The 21,608-nt window shown below is 39.4% G+C and overlaps 1 protein-coding gene across 3 annotated transcripts in view; it reads right to left on the reverse strand.

Annotated features, from left to right (window-relative positions):
- Positions 1 to 21,608, reverse strand: part of RBM17 (RNA binding motif protein 17) — a 49,259-nt gene that overhangs the window by 17,546 nt on the left and 10,105 nt on the right. The window contains exons 4-12 of one of the 3 annotated variants that reach the window (XM_037001453.2): positions 19,355 to 19,521; positions 18,322 to 18,419; positions 16,706 to 16,762; positions 15,437 to 15,578; positions 14,116 to 14,267; positions 12,982 to 13,055; positions 12,396 to 12,494; positions 11,233 to 11,305; positions 9,712 to 11,102 (exon numbers count right to left, since the gene is read on the reverse strand). In XM_037001453.2, coding sequence (XP_036857348.1) covers positions 10,999 to 11,102; positions 11,233 to 11,305; positions 12,396 to 12,494; positions 12,982 to 13,055; positions 14,116 to 14,267; positions 15,437 to 15,578; positions 16,706 to 16,762; positions 18,322 to 18,419; positions 19,355 to 19,521 — 966 coding nt within the window. In that variant the 3' untranslated portion in view covers positions 9,712 to 10,998. Of the gene's footprint in view, positions 1 to 9,711; positions 11,103 to 11,232; positions 11,306 to 12,395; positions 12,495 to 12,981; positions 13,056 to 14,115; positions 14,268 to 15,436; positions 15,579 to 16,705; positions 16,763 to 18,321; positions 18,420 to 19,354; positions 19,522 to 21,608 lie in introns of those variants that run through there. The other 2 variants (XM_037001458.2, XM_073229374.1) reach the window with 2 other exon arrangements.

Here is a 21,608-nt window from a genome sequence, read left to right on the forward strand (position 1 = left end):
TAAAACAACAGCAAAAATCAACAAAACCAAGAGCTGGTTCTTCGAGAAAATAAACAAAATAGATAAGCCTCTAGCCCAACTTATTAAGAGAAAAAGAGAATCAACACAAATCAACATAATCAGAAATGAGAATGGAAAAATCACGACAGACTCCACAGAAATACAAAGAATTATTAAAGACTACTATGAAAACCTATATGCCAACAAGCTGGAAAACCTAGAAGAAATGGACAACTTCCTAGAAAAATACAACCTCCCAAGACTGACCAAGGAAGAAACACAAAAGTTAAACAAACCAATTACGAGCAAAGAAATTGAAACGGTAATCAAAAAACTACCCAAGAGCAAAACTCCGGGGCCGGATGGATTTACCTCAGAATTTTATCAGACACACAGAGAAGACATAATACCCATTCTCCTGAAAGTGTTCCACAAAATAGAAGAAGAGGGAATACTCCCAAACTCATTCAATGAAGCCAACATCACCCTAATACCAAAACCAGGTAAAGACCCCTCCAAAAAAGAAAATTACAGACCAATATCCCTGATGAATGTAGATGCAAAAATACTCAATAAAATATTAGCAAACAATTCAACAGTATATCAAAAGGATCATACACCATGACCAAGTGGGGTTCATCCCAGGGATGCAAGGATGGTACAACATTCGAAAACCCATCAACATCATCCACCACATCAACAAAAAGAAAGACAAAAACCACATGATCATCTCCATAGATGCTGAAAAAGCATTTGACAAAATTCAACATCCATTCATGATAAAAACTCTCAGCAAAATGGGAATAGAGGGCAAGTACCTCAACATAATAAAGGCCATATATGATAAACCCGCAGCCAGCATTATACTGAACAGCGAGAAGCTGAAAGCATTTCCTCTGAGATCAGGAACCAGACAGGGATGCCCACTCTCCCCACTGTTATTTAACATAGTACTGGAGGTCCTAGCCACGGCAATCAGACAAAACAAAGAAATATCAGGAATCCAGATTGGTAAAGAAGAAGTTAAACTGTCACTATCTGCAGATGATATGATACTGTACATAAAAAACCCTAAAGACTCCAATCCAAAACTACTAGAACTGATATCGGAATACAGCAAAGTTGCAGGATACAAAATTAACACACAGAAATCTGTAGCTTTCCTATACACTAACAATGAATCAATAGAAAGACAAATCAGGAAAACAATTCCATTCACCATTGCATCAAAAAGAATAAAATACCTAGGAATAAACCTAACCAAAGAAGTGAAAGACTTATACTCTGAAAACTACAAGTCACTCTTAAGAGAAATTAAAGGGGACACTAATAAATGGAAACTCATCCCATGCTCATGGCTAGGAAGAATTAATATCGTCAAAATGGCCATCCTGCCCAAAGCAATATACAGATTTGATGCAATCCCTCTCAAATTACCAGCAACATTCTTCAATGAATTGGAACAAATAATTCAAAAATTCATATGGAAACACCAAAGACCCCGAATAGCCAAAGCAATCCTGAAAAAGAAGAATAAAGTAGGGGGGATCTCACTCCCCAACTTCAAGCTCTACTACAAAGCCATAGTAATCAAGACAATTTGGTACTGGCACAAGAACAGAGCCACAGACCAGTGGAACAGACTAGAGACTCCAGAAATTAACCCAAACATATATGGTCAATTAATATTTGATAAAGGAGCCATGGACATACAATGGCAAAATGACAGTCTCTTCAACAGATGGTGCTGGCAAAACTGGACAGCTACATGTAGGAGAATGAAACTGGACCATTGTCTAACCCCATATACAAAGGTAAACTCAAAATGGATCATAGACCTGTATGTAAGTCATGAAACCATTAAACTCTTGGAAAAAAACATAGGCAAAAACCTCTTAGACATAAACATGAGTGACCTCTTCTTGCACATATCTCCCCGGGCAAGGAAAACAACAGCAAAAATGAGCAAGTGGGACTACACTGAGCTGAAAAGCTTCTGTACAGCGAAAGACACCATCAATAGAACAAAAAGGAACCCTACAGTATGGGAGAATATATTTGAAATGACAGATCCGATAAAGGCTTGACGTCCAGAATATATAAAGAGCTCACACGCCTCAACAAACAAAAAACAAATAACCCAATTAAAAAATGGGCAGAGGAACTGAACAGACAGTTCTCTAAAAAAGAAATACAGATGGCCAAGAGACACATGAAAAGATGCTCCACATCGCTAATTATCAGAGAAATGCAAATTAAAACTACAATGAGGTATTACCTCACACCAGTAAGGATAGCTGCCATACAAAAGACAAACAACAAATGTTGGCGAGGCTGTGGAGAAAGGGGAACCCTCCTACACTGCTGGTGGGAATGTAAATTAGTTCAACTATTGTGGAAAGCAGTAAGGAGGTTCATCAAAATGCTCAAAACAGACCTACCATTTGACCCAGGAATTCCACTCCTAGGAATTTACCCGAAGAACGCAGCAATCAAGTTTGAGAAAGACAGATGCACCCCTATGTTTATCGCAGCACTATTTACAATAGCCAAGAATTGGAAGCAACCTAAATGTCCATCAGTAGATGAATGGATAAAGAAGATGTGGTACATATACACAATGGAATACTACTCAGCCATAAGAAGTGGAAAAATCCAACCATTTGCAGCAACATGGATGGAGCTGGAGAGTATTATGCTCAGTGAAATAAGCCAAGCAGAGAAAGAGAAATACCAAATGATTTCACTCATTTGAGGAGTATAGGAACAAAGGAAAAACTGAAGGAACAAAACAGCAGCGGAATTACAGAACCCAAAAATGGACTAACAGGTACCAAAGGGAAAGGAACTGGGGAGGATGGGTGGGCAGGGAGGGATAAGGGGGGGGAAGAAGAAGGGGGGTATTAAGATTAGCATGCATGGGGGGAGGGAGAAAGGGGAGGATGGGCTGCACAACACAGAGAGGACAAGTAGTGACTCTACAACATTTTGCTAAGCTGATGGACAGTAACCGTAATGTGGTTGTTAGGGGGGACCTGATATAGGGGAGAGCATAGTAAACAGTATTCTTCATGTAAGTGTAGATTAAAAATTACAAAAAAAAAGAAAGAAAGAAAAGGGGGATTACTCCTTGATAGGATAAAACTATTGGTAAATCAAAGATCAACGCATGCTTTAAATATCCTTAATGTTGATCACTTAAAGGGTGTCAGATGATCAGCTATGGAGGTACTCTTTTCTGATAATATTCCTTTCTCTTAATAAAAAAAAAATAAAAAAAGCAGTTACTGTGTGCTGACCTCCAATGAGTTCTGCACAGTGGTATAGAGGGCATGTCAAAGTGTGGGCAAAGGGTCTGTTTGTTTCTATGCAGAAGATCAAGGCCTAGCTTGGATACCCAGAAAATGAACTAAGATATGATATGAGGAGGAGCTTCCGACATCAGCACTCTCTGGAGGACTTGTGCCAGGGGGATGATCATCAAAAAGCCTCCACGGGGATCCGGACGATGCTGCGGTTGTGGCTGCATCCAGCCCACCGTCTCCTGGACTTGCCATAGGAATGAGGAGGGAGATGTCTAGGCTGGCATGTGCATACAGTGAGACAATGAATTTGACCGGATCTGTACTGTTGGAACTCAACCAGGAGTTGGGAGGGGTGCAAGTTGTAACACTCCAAAATCTCATGACTATAGACTATCTACGGTTAAAAGAACATATGGGATGTGAACAGATCCCAGAAATGGGCTGCTTTAATTTGTCTGATTGTTCAAGTACAGTTGGACAATATCCGTCATATCACAGATAAATTTTCGCAAATGCCTAGGGTGCCTAAATGGTTTTCTTGGCTTCACTGGAGATGGATGGTAATTATAGATTTGCTTTGTTTATGTCACCGTATTCCTATTATGTTAATATGTGTGTGCAAATTAGTTAGTAGTTTAAAACCTATACATACTTAAGGTACTCTACAAGAAGATATGTCAAAGAAATAATCAATCCTCCCATGTTTCCTTCCATATGCTACCTCTATAGCTTTTCTTCTTCCTTCCTAATTACAACCCTTAAATAGAATTCGTGCCTCATATCGAATTTACCGAGTATCATAATTCCTCCAGGTGGTAAAGATACCTCGAGACAAGTGCTGGGCATAGAAGCCACAGGGCATAAATCTGCAAAGAAGTAAAAAGCTAACCTTTGCAAACAATATGGCTTCTCTCTCACTTACCAACTTTACATTTCCCTGTATGGCCCCGGAAGATGGCTGGTTAGCCAGAGACGGGTAAGATTCCTCAAGGGAGGAACAACCTAAGACAGGCACAGTCGCAGGGGGGCCATCAGGTGAGAATTTGGGGATCAACAGAGGTGAGGCTCAGAACCTCACCCCCCCTGCTTTGAGAGAAATCTTCTGCATCCGTGGATGTCTTGCTGCCCTTGTCTAGCCTGGATTAATACTTAGTCCATAGGCACACACCTGATCATCTGATCATCTACATTTGCCCTCTTACAGCAGTAAACTATGTTTTCTACCTTTATCTTGCATCTACCTACCACTTCAGCATTTTATTAAAAATAAAAATAATAATAATAATAGAGGGAGAAATGTGGGATCAACATATAAATCAAGTACAAAAATCAAATGAATATTCATATTTGACCTGATTGTTTATGGGTCATAATGCGTGATCAAAACCGAAAGTTTCTGTGATGAATGCCCTTGTACTGTTCACCATCTAAGAATTTATTCACTATGTAAGAATTCGTTCACCATGTAAGAACTTGTTCGTTATGCTTCAGAAGATTGGAGACTGACGAGAATTAGGCTTGAGATGGATTAATGATTGTACATTGAGCATTGACCCCCCTATACTGAATTTTATTGTTAACAACCATTTGATCAATAAATATGAGAGATGCCCTCTCAAAAAAAAAAAAAAAAAAGGGATAGTAATAACCAGGACATCTGGGGAGCAACTCAGTACTACCTAGATGCTAGAGTGCCAGGGGCAATGAGATAGTCAGGGCGGTGCTGTCCCTCCATGTCCTTCCTGCCGCTCTGTCTGGAAAGCCCTCCTCTTCCCTCAGCCCGTGCGCAGCTCACCTCTCTTTCATTGCGATCTCACTTTATCACTTCTAACAGATCTGCTCAGTCATCTCTAACCTCTCAGCACTTTACAGCCACCGAGTTTATTGCCAATTTATTGTGTGCTGGATTACGTGCTGGATGCTGGGACGAGATAAACTGATGCTATTAACCACAAAGAGCTTGGTCAACTGACGTGCTGCTCCAGAGCATTTCACCTCACACTGGTTTTGGTTTCATTTCTCTTTGAAACCAACTATGAACTTGTTGAAAGCAAGGGTTCTTACCTTATTCATGTTTTCATTCCCCATGCTAAACAAAAGAAATGCCTGTTCAAACAAAATGAGTTCTCTTTCAGCTTAGGTAGGGATGACTACTAGGAAAAACAAACTGAGAAAAATACAGTCTGCAAGGTTTTAATACTGGATGATTTTTAATTATCTGCAAAAAAACTGCCCCCAGCTTTTGAATATATCACACACATTTTGAGAAGCAGACAGACTGTATCAGCAAGAGGTGAATTTGCTCTTAAGCAGAAGAGAAACCATGGTATGGGGCCTCCTGCTTTTTCCACCCAGAAGAGTTGCGCTCAGGCAGTTGTAGTGTATCACGGCTGTGACCAGGCCTTCCTCCCGGCCATCCTGAGCATGCTGCTTCCTCACCTGAAGTTCACTATGGAGCTACCATGGCTTAACTGGGAAGGTAAAAAGCATTTCCAAAACTACTTAAGAGTAAACTACATTGCCACTTACAGTTCACTGGCCAGAAATTTCACATGGCTGGCACTAGCTCTGGGTTAAAAGTTTAATTTTTTTCCTAGCCTTCAAAATAGAGGCAAATACAGAAAGGAAAGTTTGGGACTAGGTGTTGGGATATGCGGTGTTTGCCACAGACTTGTCTCCCCCCAAAATATTGACTATTCTTCCCACATACACATTTTAAAACCACTCACCCCTGAACTCAAGAAGACGACTCCAAGTCTCTTCCAGTTATAGATTCCAGTCCAAAATTTTTGAAGGCATTTTTTCTCCATCAGGTCCAGATGTGGCCTTACATGATGCACATCTACAGCTAATGCCAGGCTATCTGCCCCAAACCCAGGCCCTAGCACACGAAGCAGGAAAGGACAGGATGTCTGCATTTCCACACTTGAGTATACAGACCTTATCCTTGTCATTTAAATGGAGCATGATGTCTTGTAGGAGCTGCTCTGGGGCTCTGTCCTGTCCTTTCCCGCTCACCTCAATGACTCTTCTCTTGGGCAAATCAAAACCATCACTTGAAGTGGGAAAATTAGTTTAATTCCATTTTTTTCAAGACCAAGTTCTCTAAACTCCTGCTAAGGCTGCCTGCTGGGCCCCCTTGGTTGAGTTTCAATTATGGTAGTTTTTTCCAAACCAGGAAGACTCTAACACTTGGAACTCAATCATTCAGACTTGAGGTTCCAGGCAGAGAGAACATGTTAGTGAGGCTCTATCTTCTTCACTCTGCTTTTCAAGCTGGCTTCCTTTAGTCTGACTGTCACTCTTGTAGAACTTTGCAGCTTGCTATTTATTCAACCTTCTGTGACGCTTTCATGAAGGATTTATTTAAGCCTTCTAACATTCCTAAGTAGGTGTGATTATCATTTTTATTTTCAGCCAAGGCACTGGTCACAGAGCAAGTACGCAGAACAAGGTTTGAACCCATGTAGTCTGGCACAAACACAACAGCTGCCTAAGAGCAACCAACACATGCCAACATTAGCTTCCCTATCATTTCCCTTAACACCATTCTGATCTGTATTCTACAATACAGCAATAGTTTGGCAGAATGTTTTGCCAAAAAATAACTAGGCCCATCAATTTTTCACCAACTAACCTAGCTGGTCTTCCCATATCCTGTCCTGTATCCTCCATCTTTTAGGATTTGTCATTTGCAATTCCAGATACCAACTTGTTTATCAGTCAGTTGTTATTAGTTGAGAACTCAGTATGGCTTAAGCAGGAAAGGAATGGACCAAAAAAACTAGATAGCACATAATCTCTAGACAGGCCCCTGTCACACTTGCAGGTTTTATATAAAGCATCAATACTCCTAAGTCATACCTAGAAACTGCTGTAAAGACCTCCCTGTGACACAAATGACCCCACAACACACGTCAGTATGGGATGACGTCTTTGCCCCTGGCTCCTCCAATGCTGGACAAAAATGAACCTACCCTTGCCAGCACGAGGATGGCTTCTTTACAAGCTCCGCTCCAAGCTGAAGCCTTGGGTAGCATATCTGATGAGAAGAGCCCAGTCAAGCCCCTGCCTCGGGTTAAGACAAGCTAGGAAAGCAAGTTTCCCATCTCTACCTTAGGGAGAGGGCAAATGCAGGGAACTTCCCAAACACAAGAAGGGCTTTCATAAGATCACAGATGGGCCAGGAATGCCCAATGTCTTACATGAATTTGTAATTTGAAGTTAATTTGAATTTGAGCTAATACTGAAAAACTCAGATTTCTCAAGTACTATCTTACAGATTAAGAAATTATTTCAGTATCAGAAATTCACTACAAATAATGCATTTAATGATTAGTGCAGTCATGATAACTTAAAAATAATTAGGAGGAAACATAGGCAGTACATTCTTGAACATCAGCATGAGTAATTTTTTCTGGGTAAGTCTCCCAAGGCAAGGAAAACAAAAACAGAAACAAACAAATGGGACTCCATCAAACTAAAAAGCTTCTGCACAGCAAAGGAAACCATCAATAAAACAAAAAGGCAACCTACTGAATGGGAAAATATATTCACAAGTGATATATAAAATAAGGGGGCTAATATCCAAAGCATACAAAGAACTCACACAATTCAATACCAAAAAAAGTATCACTAAAAAAATGAGCATCAGACCTGAAGAGACATTTCTCCAAAGATATGCAGATGGCCAACAGACACATGAAAAGATGCTCAACATCACTAATCAATCACCAGGGAAATGCAAATCAAACCACAATGAGGTTATCAACGCACACCAGTTGGAGTGGCTAGGATCAGTTAAGACAAGGTTAACAAGTGTTGGCGAGGATATGAAGAAACCTCATACACTGATAGTGGGAATGTAAATTGGTGCAGCCAGTATGGAAAATAGTACAGAGGTTCTTCAAAAAACTGAAAATATAAACACCTAACAACCCAGCAACTGCAGAATTTACGTAAACAAAATCACTAATCCAAAAAGATACATGCACACCTCCCCTTTGTTCACTGCAGTAATATTTACAATAGCCAAGGTATGGAAGCAACCCAACTCTGCCCATAGGGGAATGGATAAAGATGTGGTATGTATATACAATGGAGCATTACTCAGCCATAAAAAAGAACGAACTCTTGCCACTTGTAACATCATGGATAGACCTAGAGGGTATTATGCTAAGTGAAACAGAAAAGACAAATACTGTATGATTTCACTTATATGTGGAATCTAGCAAAATAAAACAGATTCTAGACACAGAACAGACTGATGGTTACCAGAATGGAAGTGGGGGATGGGTAAAATCAGTGAAGAGGAAAATAGTAGATTTAGTATTTTGATCTGGGTGATGGTTATATGTGCATACATGTGTCAAAATGGATTGAGCTGTACACTAAAATTTGTGCATTTTATTGTATGTAGCATTTTACTGTATGTACTGCAAAAAATTTTTAAAAAAATAAATTCAATCACTCTGAACATTAAAAGTAATGAAGGAGACTAAGTTGTGTTCATGCTAGTAAAAATCAAAGGAGTGTAAGTCATCTGCCATTTCTGGCTGCTGCTGCTGAGAATGCTGGGGCAAGCCATCTCAGTGCAAATAAGCAACGATGTTATTTGAAAGCATAATGGCATTGAAGGCAGTTTAGAATTTATGCTGTAGGAACAGAGTTTATACAAATTAATCTAAGCTGTCACAATGAATACATCCCCGACTTAAGATGGTTTGACTTACAATTTTTTGACTTTACAATGGTGCAAAAGTGCTACACATCAGCAGAAACTGTACTTGGAATTTGGTACTCTTCCCAGGTTGATGGGGACCCTCTTTCCAATCCTTTCTTGTGATCTTGGGCAGTGGCACTCAGCCCCTCAGCTCCCAGGTGGCCACGCAATCACAAGCATCAACAACTGGGACACTGACAGTCCCCCTGCCCTGACGGCCGTCCTGTTTTTCACTTTCAACACAGTATCCAATAAGTTACATGAGATAGTCAACTTTTATTATCAGGTAGCCTTTGTGTTAGAGATTCTGTCCACCTGAAGGTTCATGTATGAGTTCTGAGCACTTTTTAAGGTAGGTGAGGCTAAGCTGTGACTGGTGTGGGTTAGGCGTGTTAAAGTACAAATTTTCAACTTATGCCGAGAAAGTTCTGTGCACGCAGCATAGCACAGAGGTGCCTGTAAACCCAAATGTGGGACCCACACTGGCACTCAGTATCTAAGTCTGCAGATAGACCCATCCAAGTTCCAGGTGGCTGTTTACTTTTATGTCCCAAGAAATGTCCAATCATGAGATTCTTTTACTTTCTTTACATTCTTTAACCCCAACTTATTTTATAGAATATGTGCACTTTTATCACAAAAACCAAGTCTTAATTAAAAATTACTCAGTAAAATAATACCACAAAAGAGAAAATGTTATCCTTTTTATTTATGTTAAATAAAAACATGAGAAAATCCTTTTTTAAAAAGGGTCAGAATATTCCTTATGTCTCCAAACCAAGTCCATGGATGCAAAGAAATGTTGAGTGCTTTCTTCCCCGAAGGGTCACAACACACTTTCATGTCTTAATAATCTAGAGATAACACAGGTGCATGTCCTTCAGAAAAGTCACATGCAGTATTCGGGCAAGCAAGGAACAGAACACAGGCACAAGTATATTCTGGAAACACTTCCTGCTCTGGCAATAAATGTCAGTACCAAATATTTTTATCTCTTTTCTTTTTTGTGGTCCTACTGAATTTTTAAGCCACACATACTACTGCACTTTAATGGTACAATTTTTCACCATTTCAGAATTGTATTACTTGGCAGTACAGTTTAAGTAGATGATATGGCTGAATTTTATGAAGTTTTAAGTTACATACGAGAACTACTACTACAAATTTTGCCAGTAGAAATGTGACCCCAAGGAACCATCATTTCCAAAACATAATTGGGCACTCATTTACAATGTACCTGCAAGGTTTTGAGTTAACTTAATTTCTGATCTACACTAACAACTATGCTTGAATCTCTGAAAAAAATGCTAGATTCATGATTTCTATATCCATATACCCCAAATCCACCACAAACTCTGTAGTCTGACTTAGCTTAACCAAAAATGATTCATCCAAATAGGTCATGGTAGGCTCACAATTCTTCAACCTCAGTTCAGGTCATAAAGTTTTTTTTCTGACTGGAGTCAATAAGAATTTCTCTGTTAGAGAAAGAAGACATTTTCACCTTTGGCAGACTGCCAAGATGATACTTTATTATAGAATTTAGGAAGCTACAGTTTAGTAACTTGCAGGTTTTATTAAAATGAATCAAAAAAGAAAGAACGAAAAGCAAAGGATAACAATACAACCCCAAATCCCAAAACTTTCTAGATTTTTTTAGTGCAAGAAATGCTGGATCACTGAAGCACTTGAGAATTACCATGAAATCCTAGCAAAAAAATGTAATAAAAAAGAGAAACAACCAGAGAGGCACACAGATTGTTGGTTTTGTTTTTTTTTTTTAAAGGATTTTTATACTATATTAAAAAACCACAAAATAAAAAAGGGATCAATCAACATATATCTTAGAAGTCCTTCCAAGAGTCTTTGTACCCAAGAGCCATACAGGCTGGCTGCTGCCATTTTCTTCTCTGCTCAGCTTTCAGCTCATTTAAGGGTCACTGGAGATGACTCATACTCTAGTTCTTAAAATCAAACTTGTTCTGCCAAATCCAAGACCCTGAATTTATCCAAATTGTAGAAACATGCTTTTACCACCCGTCCACCAAAATACCTCCCATTCAGGTCAACAACAGCTAAAAGGCAAACAGAAGAACAGTCAGTTATTACAGGTATCCTGAGACAGTTCAAGAACATGTCTTAATTACAATGATCAAGATCACGAATCCAACTTTTTTATTCCTTATGTTTAGCTATACAACTTACCTTTAATTGCTGATTCAACCCTCTCAAACTCTAGAAATATTCGTACTGCTTCATCATCAGGGGCACCAGGAATCTGGAAAAGAAATGAAAGCATAACAGGTCAAGTCATCACCTGAGGGGTCATTGAATGTTTTCTCCCTTAAATTATTCTGCCAAAGTAGTTAAATTATCATCATATACAGACAAGCAGCAGTCAAATACTAAGGAAATAAGTATGATTTGTCTGTCAACACAATCTGTTGAAGTCTGTTTATGTCAGGTACTGTGTCAGGTGCAGGGAACACAGCTAAGAGAGCAGCGTCTGACACCATGGTCCTGTGCCAGCTGCTGTAAACTAATTATGTGGTCAACAAACAGCAACATGATACAGAAGGAAGCAGAAGTGACAGCTGAAATTTAAGACAAAAAGATGTACAGATGTGTACTCTAACTGCCCCTCCTATGGGCTAAATGCCTTTGCGAGCTTTCTAAGCCCTGCCTCATAGGGTACCACTCCATCCACGTAAGCCTGCCTCTAGCCAAATCCCAACATGGGCACCCCCGTCTCCCAGATCCCAGAGGCTGTCATCCTAATGTGAACACCCTCTCCTTCCATCCAATCTGACCCATTCATTTCAAAGCTCAGCTCACATCTGACACTGTTCACAAAGCCTTCTCTTTTTGCTGACCTAGTCCTCTCCCCAACTCCTATACCTGTAGTCAATACTACTGAGCCTAGCAACTAAATAGTCTCTACTTTTACATTTTTTTGTTGTTTCTTCAAATGCACACATCACTGAGAGCTCAGAACATGTTTCCTGTCTCCCAAATGCTCCCAATACAGTACTGGGTATGTGGGGGCACTAAATCCTTACCTCCTAAGTGAATGACGCAAAGGCATGTTCAGGTAACTAACCACTGAGCACCTGTCATCAAAGGCTTTAATCAAACAACCTACATCTAAATCACAAAATGGAACATTTTTATCTTTTTATCTGAATAAAATATGAAGTCCTTCTTGTCTGCTGAAAATTGTTATAACCGAGTAAGGAAGTCTGTCTAAGCCACACATTCTCCATAGTAGGACAGTGTGGCAGACAGCACACCTTCTCTATTTGGATAAAATGTTTTGTAATCTGTCAATTACAAGTTGGATTAGAAACAACCGAAGAAAATCTTCTTACTTCAAATATCACACATTTCCCAACTTTGCCATATTTTTCACATTCTTCCTTGGTTTCAACTTCCAAGTCTTCATCTACTTCTCCTGCACCAACCATGTTCTATAAACAAAAATAAATACATTCAAGTATCAAGTATAATATACCAATATATAAATGAGACATGTAAATAACTTTCTTTCATGAGGAAAGCAAATGTTCTTAATCCCAAAGGATACAATGAAGTTTTATCATTGTAGTACTCAAAGTTGGTATTTCTTAGAAAAACAAAATAAAAATATACATGAAGCTTCACAGAGTTACAAGACCATCTACACAAGCATTGAAATGCAACTAAGTTGAACTTGTAGCAATTTAAAATATTCTACAGTAATTACTCACAACACTATTATCTGGTAAAGAAACCTTAATGAAAAAGGAATCTAAAATCAGTTTTACATGCAATCTACCCAAAAGTATCATTTGCAAAAGAATTACTTTCAGTTTTGACTGTCATGGTATCAGTGGGCTTAAAACATGCAGGGATTGATGAGGACAATGTGACACACAAAACCCAAGTAGGCCAACAGGTTTTCCACCTGCATCTTACCCTTAGTAGGACCACCTTAGTAGGACACTTAAGAATTTCAGTTAATGGATTTGAATCTGACTTCTTGGATGCATCTGCAGGAAAACATATGATCAGATGTAGGCATTTCAGAGCACTGTGTCCCAGTTTTAACGAATAATTATTAGTAACAGCAATCCTCACTGTTTATATCCTAGAATCATCTGTAAGCATATATTCAATCCATCTCTGAGCAAAAATGTGGCCTCATCTGTGATGAAACCATTCATTTTGCTTGGGTATAGGTTTTTACTATAACTTCTTGAAGTTTTCAGCTTCCCCGATTATCTGAAATTTTTGCTTAGTTCACTTCCTAAAGGGTTCACAGAGCGTATCAGTCACTGCCCTTACGGGTGAATCTGGCTCCAGCAGTGGCTGAAGGTCACTAGCCCAACATAAAAAGCAGCCACTGGCTCATTTCTGATCTCCTCACAATTGGAACAACTGCTGGTTTTTGGTACTAGTCTGTCAGGTGGGCTGGCTGCTTCCTGAAGCTTTGTGTCAACAGGGCTGCCATTCAAGTTTTCTCTAAGTTGACAGAATATACTGAACTCTCCTGTTAAAAGGCTAAGATATGTTTGACTCATTCCAATATGCCGCCAGTACAAAACAGAGGAATAATCATTTGAAAATAAAACACCAAGTAGGCATCATCAACCAGTAGACTAAAATAACACCAGATCTCACAGAGCAATCAATTTTTAAGAAAATTAGAAACCACACTTAAGAAAGAAGTAGAGAACCCTTTCAGGATGGAGACAGAGCAGAGGTAACTCAATACACTGTATCTGACTTTGTCTCTCATGCTATAAAAGCTATGATTGTTATCAATGTAACAAGGTTGTCTGCCTAGCAGAAAAAGACATGAAATTATTTTCTTGAATGCCGTTCATCTTCTGCCAAAGTCTTTTGTCTTCTTTTTCTCCCACAGGCCTTCCTATCTCTATATCTGTTCTGAACATTAATTATGAGCCTCAGGATTCTCGGTTTTCACTGCACAAAGTGGAATACGTCACAGTCAGGAATTCTCTTCTCTTCAAGAGGGCCAGCACTCCCACTGTGGCCTCCATCACCCCTGTGCCCACCCTGGAAACCCTGCTTGTAGGGGAGACCCACCTTTCTCTGTGGAATCGCCCACAATGATCTTGCCTCCTCGTTTGCTTGTCTTCTCCACTGACAATGCTGTGCTCAGTCCTTGCTCATGCTTCCCAAGACCCTGGCCTTCCCGGAAGCCGTATTTCTGCATGATTTTATGTGCTACTGTGCCACTGGAGGAGGAAAGAGAGAGACCCCCTGTACTTGAAGTAATCAGCTATGGCATAAATGGATTTTATATCACAACAATCTCCTGAAAAGAGAGAGGATAAATTCCACAAGGGCTTTGCTGAGGCCACACATAATTAACAACGACCCATGAGATGGAAGTGTGGGAATGTTTAGGATGAAATAATATAAAAGGTTAATGCTGAAATCCTGACATCCTGAGATCATCTTTGAAGTAAGGGAAATACCAGTTTCCCTGACAACACTTCCCTAGCATCCCTCTTGAATACACTAGGTCTTTTGTGCTCTAGTACCTGCAATGCTTTAGATTCACACCACGTTGACTTAAAAGTGTGCCTACAGAAAAGTAACTATGAAGTTTCATATAATGAAGATGACTGCACTTTTCTAAATATGTACAACAGTTTCCAATGACAGACATTATAAATTAAAGAACTCTTAGAGATCATCTATTTACTCAATGAGAAAATAAATGGGCCCAGTTTCACCGACTAGCTTAAAGTTGACTAGGAGCAAAATAAGACACCACATTTAGAAATCATTTCTATAGGTACTAATGGTAGAACTGAAATCGGAACCCAAGAGGCTTGGTTTTCAGTCCACTGTTTTCCCTAATACCACGACAGCTTTCCAACTGCACCTTGAGGTACCTCACTGGTCTCAAGGGGGCCCCCAGCGACCACTGCTACCCTACATTAAACTCCCATCACAAAACTGTGTTGACTACAAATGCACCTACATTCTCACATATGTAATTTCCTTAAAAATTCATTTTATCAAGAAAAAAAAAATTCACCCTTTGGGCATAGTGTAAGTTAGCTTTTACGTGAGCTATTTTACTTGCAAGTATTATAAAAATGTATATAAATAAATATCAGGAAAACTTCCTACCTAGAGAATACAATGTTCAGCAACTCAATCATTAAAAACTTGTTAGGGGGCTTTGAGTTTTGTACAAAACATAACAGTGTCATGCTGGACTACCCCCCAGGACTCCAGCACTGACTCTCTAGGACCCTGTGTGAGAACACACCCAGTGTCTCCCCATGAACCGTAGTTTCCAAACAAGCTGCAGCTACTGAAAGGGCTCGCAGCAATTCACACTGAGGCTCATCCTCAGGCCTGCGGAGATGACAGCACTTGGAACCATTACCCCATGTTGGCAAGGAAGGAGTTGCCAGGTCCAGTGGGAGATCTGGGTCTGTCCTGTTCCTCGTACACTGGGGGAGGGATGGCAGCTTTGGAAGACTGTGAGCGAGGTCTTGAGTCCTCTTCGTAAGGAAAATCTCGGGGTACTGTTGGGATGAAATAAAATAAGATTACCAAAATACTACAAAAAAATTCTCAACTACATTCATATAAATCAGTTATCTTGAACTCATTTAACTGATATTATTGGTCTACCATAAGCAATGGGAAAAAACCAAGTCCATTTTATAGTCTCTACATGACTTCTTAAAATATCATACAGGTAGAACACTTTTTCTGATTCTAGCTTGTTCCTGCTGTTTATGTCTCTTCAAATGTCTTTACATCTTACTGAAACATATCTCACACTTTAAAGTGCTCTTAAATAACAATTTTTGCCTCAATCCTTAAGACTTTCTACATATTCCAGGTAGATTCAAAGTCTCTTTTGATTCCCACAGCATCTTGTGTATATGTCTTAAGACTGTAATCTCACCACCCAATTAGCCTAGTAGACAATGAAAGTCTGTGAGGTCAGGGACCACCCATCTGAGCAGGGACATTCCACCCTGTCTACACCTAAGAATCAACAAGGAGCTTCAAAAAGCACAAGATGCCTGGGCCCCTCTCCCAGACACTGGTTTCAGCTGGGGTTTATGGTTTGTCAGGTGTTTTCCCACAAATGGCATTTAATAATACTTTTTAATTTTTCTTCTTTAAAAAGAGCACCAACAGTGAGATAGCCATTAAACAGTAGGATAATTTAGATATGACACAACCCAGAAGACAGGAAAAAGATCTACATGCTATACCAAAGTCCAATCCCAACCCCAGAATTCTAGAATGGATCACTGGGAGAAGAAATAGCAGGTGGGCTGCCCTTGCAATGTAAATAAATGTGCAGAAACAGAAACCAATGGCAGAAAATCTAATCAAGGGAGCATTGCCACCTTGTGGAAGGCCATGAATTCAACAGCTTCTATACTACTGAGGACAATTACAAACTGAGTTAATTCAAGCCCAGAGCCTGGCATATGACCTTCTAAATTACAAGGGGTGGATAAGAGCACCAGCCTCACAGACCCACACTCGGCCTTAGAGCCAAAGGACCCGTTTTTGGCCACTTCCTTTTACACTCTGGGAACCTGGCTGATTTGAGCTAAGATTTCCCATGACTAAGTTACAGATTTGCATCAGAAGAAATGAGAAGAAAACACATACAACAGATACATACACTCTTTGTCTTTCTCCACGAGAGAAGTGGGTGGCGCGATGGCAGCTCCACCCATACCTGTAGAAACATTAATTCCAAGGATTACAGGAGGGAAAACCATTCAGACGCCAGACTCTCAAAGGCTGTGACATACACCATTTGCCATATCACAGCCCCCAACAAAGAAAAAGACCTGCTATTATACCCCCTAATTGTTCAATATCTGAACATAGGATTAAAAATGTGGAAAACTGGCAAAACCCAGGCAAAGTTATTTTTTCAGAGCAGACATTCAAAAGCCCCAGAATGTAGTTACTAAATGAGTTTTAAGGGAAAAGAACACAACCCAGAGAGTTTCTTAAAATACAGTAACATCACTACTGAGAGCATGTTGCCCACCATGCACTTTTACATACATTATGTCATTCAGGCTTAATAAACCTCTGACGTAGGCATTACTGTTTTCATTCTGCAGGTGAGAAAATGACTGGAGGAGAGTTACTGGGCAGAGAGAGAATAAATCCAGTCTCCTGGGATGCCAAAGCTCCCCACCTGCGCAATATAGTACATTCCCTTCCAGGTGCAAACCACTGAACTAAACACCTATTTGGAAATGTAGCTACTTCTGGCTCCTGAAGAACCTGTTCTGTGTTGTCACCATTCCTACTACTCACATTTCCTGGACAGAGAATGATGGGCATAAATGAACCAAAATGAGCCACTTACTATCTGACAGCCAAAAGAAGGCAGACCATTATTCTCAGGTCTCATTTCAGGATGACCACATTATAATTAGGTTTTCAGGCAAATTAAGCTCTTGGATGTGACAGGCAGTGGACCTGTGTCATATAAAGCACTAGTCCCTCTCCCTTAAAATGGGGACAACCACAGAGCCCCCAAACTCTTGTGTTTATAAAGATCATACGAAGGTGCTCAGGACAGTACCACGTACCAAAGAAACAAGTAGACGATTTAAATTTCTCACTTAAATCTCAATCTGTCAACCAAACTGGTCAACTAAATCAAGGAAACCCCAGCAATCAAAACACGATGCAGCTAAAATAAGCAGCATTTCATTCCCTCAAATAAGAACACTGTCTAACTAGTGATCACTACGAATTTAGCTTCCACAATTATGCCTCCACTTGTCAAATTTTAGAGATGGAAGGGGCCGTACAAAGCACCTACTTCAAACTCTTGTGTCCCTGTCCTCCACACAACATTGAAAGAAAACAACATCCGGGAAAGCTGAGTGATTTCCTCTAATTCGGGCATGTTAGTGGCAAACAATCTGAAAGTAGTGCCCTACCTCTCCACTCAGTGTTGATCAGAAATGCAACTGGTCATGGGGGAACAGGTCAGTGTGACTGTGCTGCAAGTAAAAAGTGTGTGTACATATGGTAAAGCATGCCTGAGGTAGCCAATAAATAAATATTAAAAAGTGGCTGGGATGCTCAAAGGAGAACATATGTGAAACACAGTGTAAATTAAAACTGTTCTGCAAAAGGAGATTGCTGGGATTCCAGAGAGAAAATTACCCAAATCAATGTCAACTGAACTGTTTATCAGATTGGGTATGAAAAACACATAGTGGAATTAATTGCACCACGTATGAAACGTAATAATCCGTGCCTTACTTCTTTTCCTCCTCTCTCGCTCATAATCTTCGTCTTCATCTGAATCTGGGTCTGGTCGCCTTGAAAACCCACTAGCTTCATGTCTGTCTTTACGCCTCCTGTGATAACAAAGAACCAATCGTTCACCAATTTGGAGATGTGAACCCAAAGACATCTCCTGACTTTCCTTGGGCTGAAAAATATCCAAATTGTCCCTTTCACGCTAAATTATTAACCTCGGGAGAGGGGTGGTGGTGGTGGTGATACAAACAACTGGATGAATACTAAAGTAGCAAAACAATGAGAAGTGAGAAAAACCCAGAAAATTTTTTGTCCTTTTTAAAAAAAATTAAGGTATCATTGACATACAATCTTATGAAGGTTTCACATGAGCAACACTGTGTAAACACAGTAAATTTTATAGGCACATGAGTTAAGTAGCAAGAAAATTTTCCTTGATATTTATCTCCTTCAATTTTAAAGCCTAACAGCACAGGTAATAGTTTATTAATGTTGATTCTCTAGAACATTTGCACTTCATGAAATAATTCAATAAATAATGAGAAATAGTATACTGATATTTTATGCAACTAGTTATTAACATTCAATATTAAAAAAAATACAAATAAATCCTTGTTACCCATGTTCAAAAACATAAATAAAAGATGTATGTAAGTTTTAAAGAATCCTATCTAGCTTAAAAATAGTTACAGATAAGAATAACATTTTAAGTATTTTAAATAGCTATGATTCTGGTAGTCACAGCACAGGAAAAATGATATCATTCAATATCAGTTTTCTAAGTTGCTTTTCTAACAACTCACCTGAACTGTATAAAGTTTTCTGTGTCTAGACATGAAATTTGCTCTACAGTTTGTTGTCATACTGGGATGTAACAACTACAAATTCTTAAAAAGTTTGAATTCTTCTGAGGATTGCTCCAATCAACCAAGAAAAATAACCTCGGCCTATGGATGGCACTAGATACTCTTTCATTAATATCCTTATACACATTTCAAACATAAAACATCCACAAATCCAAACAGAGCCTTACTTTTCTCTCTCTTCTATTTCTTTTTGCCTTTCCAGTTCCCGCTGTCTCTGTCGTTCCTCTCTCTGGCGCTTCACCACTTTCTCATAGTCATTGGGAAACATAGGATCATATTCATCAGCTAAGGGTATCAAAACTTCTCCTGCAGAAAACCCACTGGGAACAGGATCCTGAGGAAGGTAAAAATGCCAAAGTATCAGCCTCGTGTCCTATCACTTTACCCAGAGAACTAAGGTCAAGGGAGATGAGGTTAGAAGAGACCTTAAAGACCTTCTACGTGCCTCTTCTGTTTTACAGATGAGAGAACAAAAGCCTAAGGAGGGTTAATGACCTCACATGGCCACATACCCAGCTAGGTAGCAGCAGAACCCTAACAAAGAATTTTACCTCTTCTTCATTCAGTATTAATTCCATAAATAGCCATGGCATTTCCCTGGAATTCCTAAACAAGATTCCACCATCTAAAATTTTTCAGCAATACATTTGATTATTTAAACACTGAATAATTCTTGCTTAAATATCTCTGTGAAACTTAAAAAAAACCCCATGAATGACACAATCATTTTTGTCATTTAATACAGTAACTTTAGATGATGATTACATGGAGACATGATATATTTAAAAAAAAGGCAAAAGCAGCCCTCTGAGCTTTCTGCAATCCCCTGGAACAGACATCTCCTCCCAGGAAGGCTGCATCTCAGGTGCTGTCATGGGTGGATGTGATTCCCTTCCCATCATTAATTTTTTTAAGGTCCACTAAGATCAGGTTCAGATGATACCATTTTTTTTTTTGCCTTTTTTTTTTTCAGTATCATTAATCTACAATTACATGAGGAACATTATGTTTACTAGACTCCCCTCTTCACCAAGTCCCCCGTACAAACCCCATTACAGTCACTGTCCATCAGCGTAGTAAGATGCGGTAGAATCACTACTTGTCTTCTCTGTGTTGCACGGGGCCTCCCCCAACATTATACATGCTAATCTTAATGCCCCCTTTCTCCTCCCGCCCCCAGATGATACCATTTTGTGTTTCTCTTCTATACATTTAGAAACTGGGGCACTCTCTGAGAAGAGAGAGGTAGCCCAGGCAGAGTGGAGGCTCCTAGAAGGCCTGTGATGAGAAGTGGGCTTCTTTCCGAGGTTGGCAGTCTTACCTCTACAAAGTTCTGGTAAGCCCTGATCTATTGCGTGGTCTTCCCTAAACCTCCACACTTCCTTCTGTTAATTTTCTTAGCATAACTCTTCCTTACGGTCTGTAATATCTGGTGAAGCACATCTTAGGACTAGCGTCCCTGAGAGCCCACTCTGTACTTCTTTCAGGAGGTACTTTTCCTTGCCAATCAAAGGGAGGAAGGGTGTTTGTGAAATGGGTTTTGTATCTGAAGACAAAACTAGTCTGATAAAGACAGCTTAGGCTCAGTATCAAGAGATCTAAATCTAACAATTCCGTATTACAGTGTTCAGTTTGACATACTGCATGGTAAAACAAATTTCATTGTTTTCTTGTAACAAAAATCAGGAACACTATGATCTAATGGATTTAAGATATAGAAAAATAATTCAGCTCCCAGGCCCTATCATTGGAAAATTTACACAAATCTATCTAATATAGGGCTCCCAAAGGGTACTGTGAATTTGTAGTCATCTAAAAGACATTTTAGAGGCACATGAACAAGATTGCCTTTCAGTTATTATTAAGACAGGAGAGAAACTAATAGCCAGTCACTCAACCTGTATAAAACTATTATCAAGTCTGACAGAACAAACTGTCTATATGAAATTGTCATTTCAAAGTTCGAAAGCAAATTTTAATGTATAAATCCTGTTAAGTTTAACAATAAACCATCCTTCTCTAAATGCTATAAAGAACAGAGCAGTTTGATTTCTTAAAAATTAAAATAATTAACACTGCAATGCAGGGAAAGGCGGCTACAACTAAACCCCTCATCTATCATAGGTGATACTGTATACTGACACAACTTTGTGGAAACAAGCTGGCCCTAAAATAAACTGGCCATAAAGAGGACTGATCTCTTAATGCCACCTCAGGAAATCAATCCTAAGAAAATAATTTTAAATGCACAGAAAGCTCTCTGTAGTGTATTATTTATGACAACATGAAAGCTGACCTACATGGTTCTACAGTTAAGAAATACTTGTATAAATTAAAATATATTCACTTGATAGGGACACTTTACAATTAAAAATTGGTTATGAAAACTACGTTAACAAGGAAATAGTTCACTGATTAAAC

The sequence above is a fragment of the Manis javanica genome, chromosome 2, assembly GCF_040802235.1.
Source record: "Manis javanica isolate MJ-LG chromosome 2, MJ_LKY, whole genome shotgun sequence".
In the NCBI taxonomy this organism is placed as follows: Eukaryota; Metazoa; Chordata; class Mammalia; order Pholidota; family Manidae; genus Manis; species Manis javanica.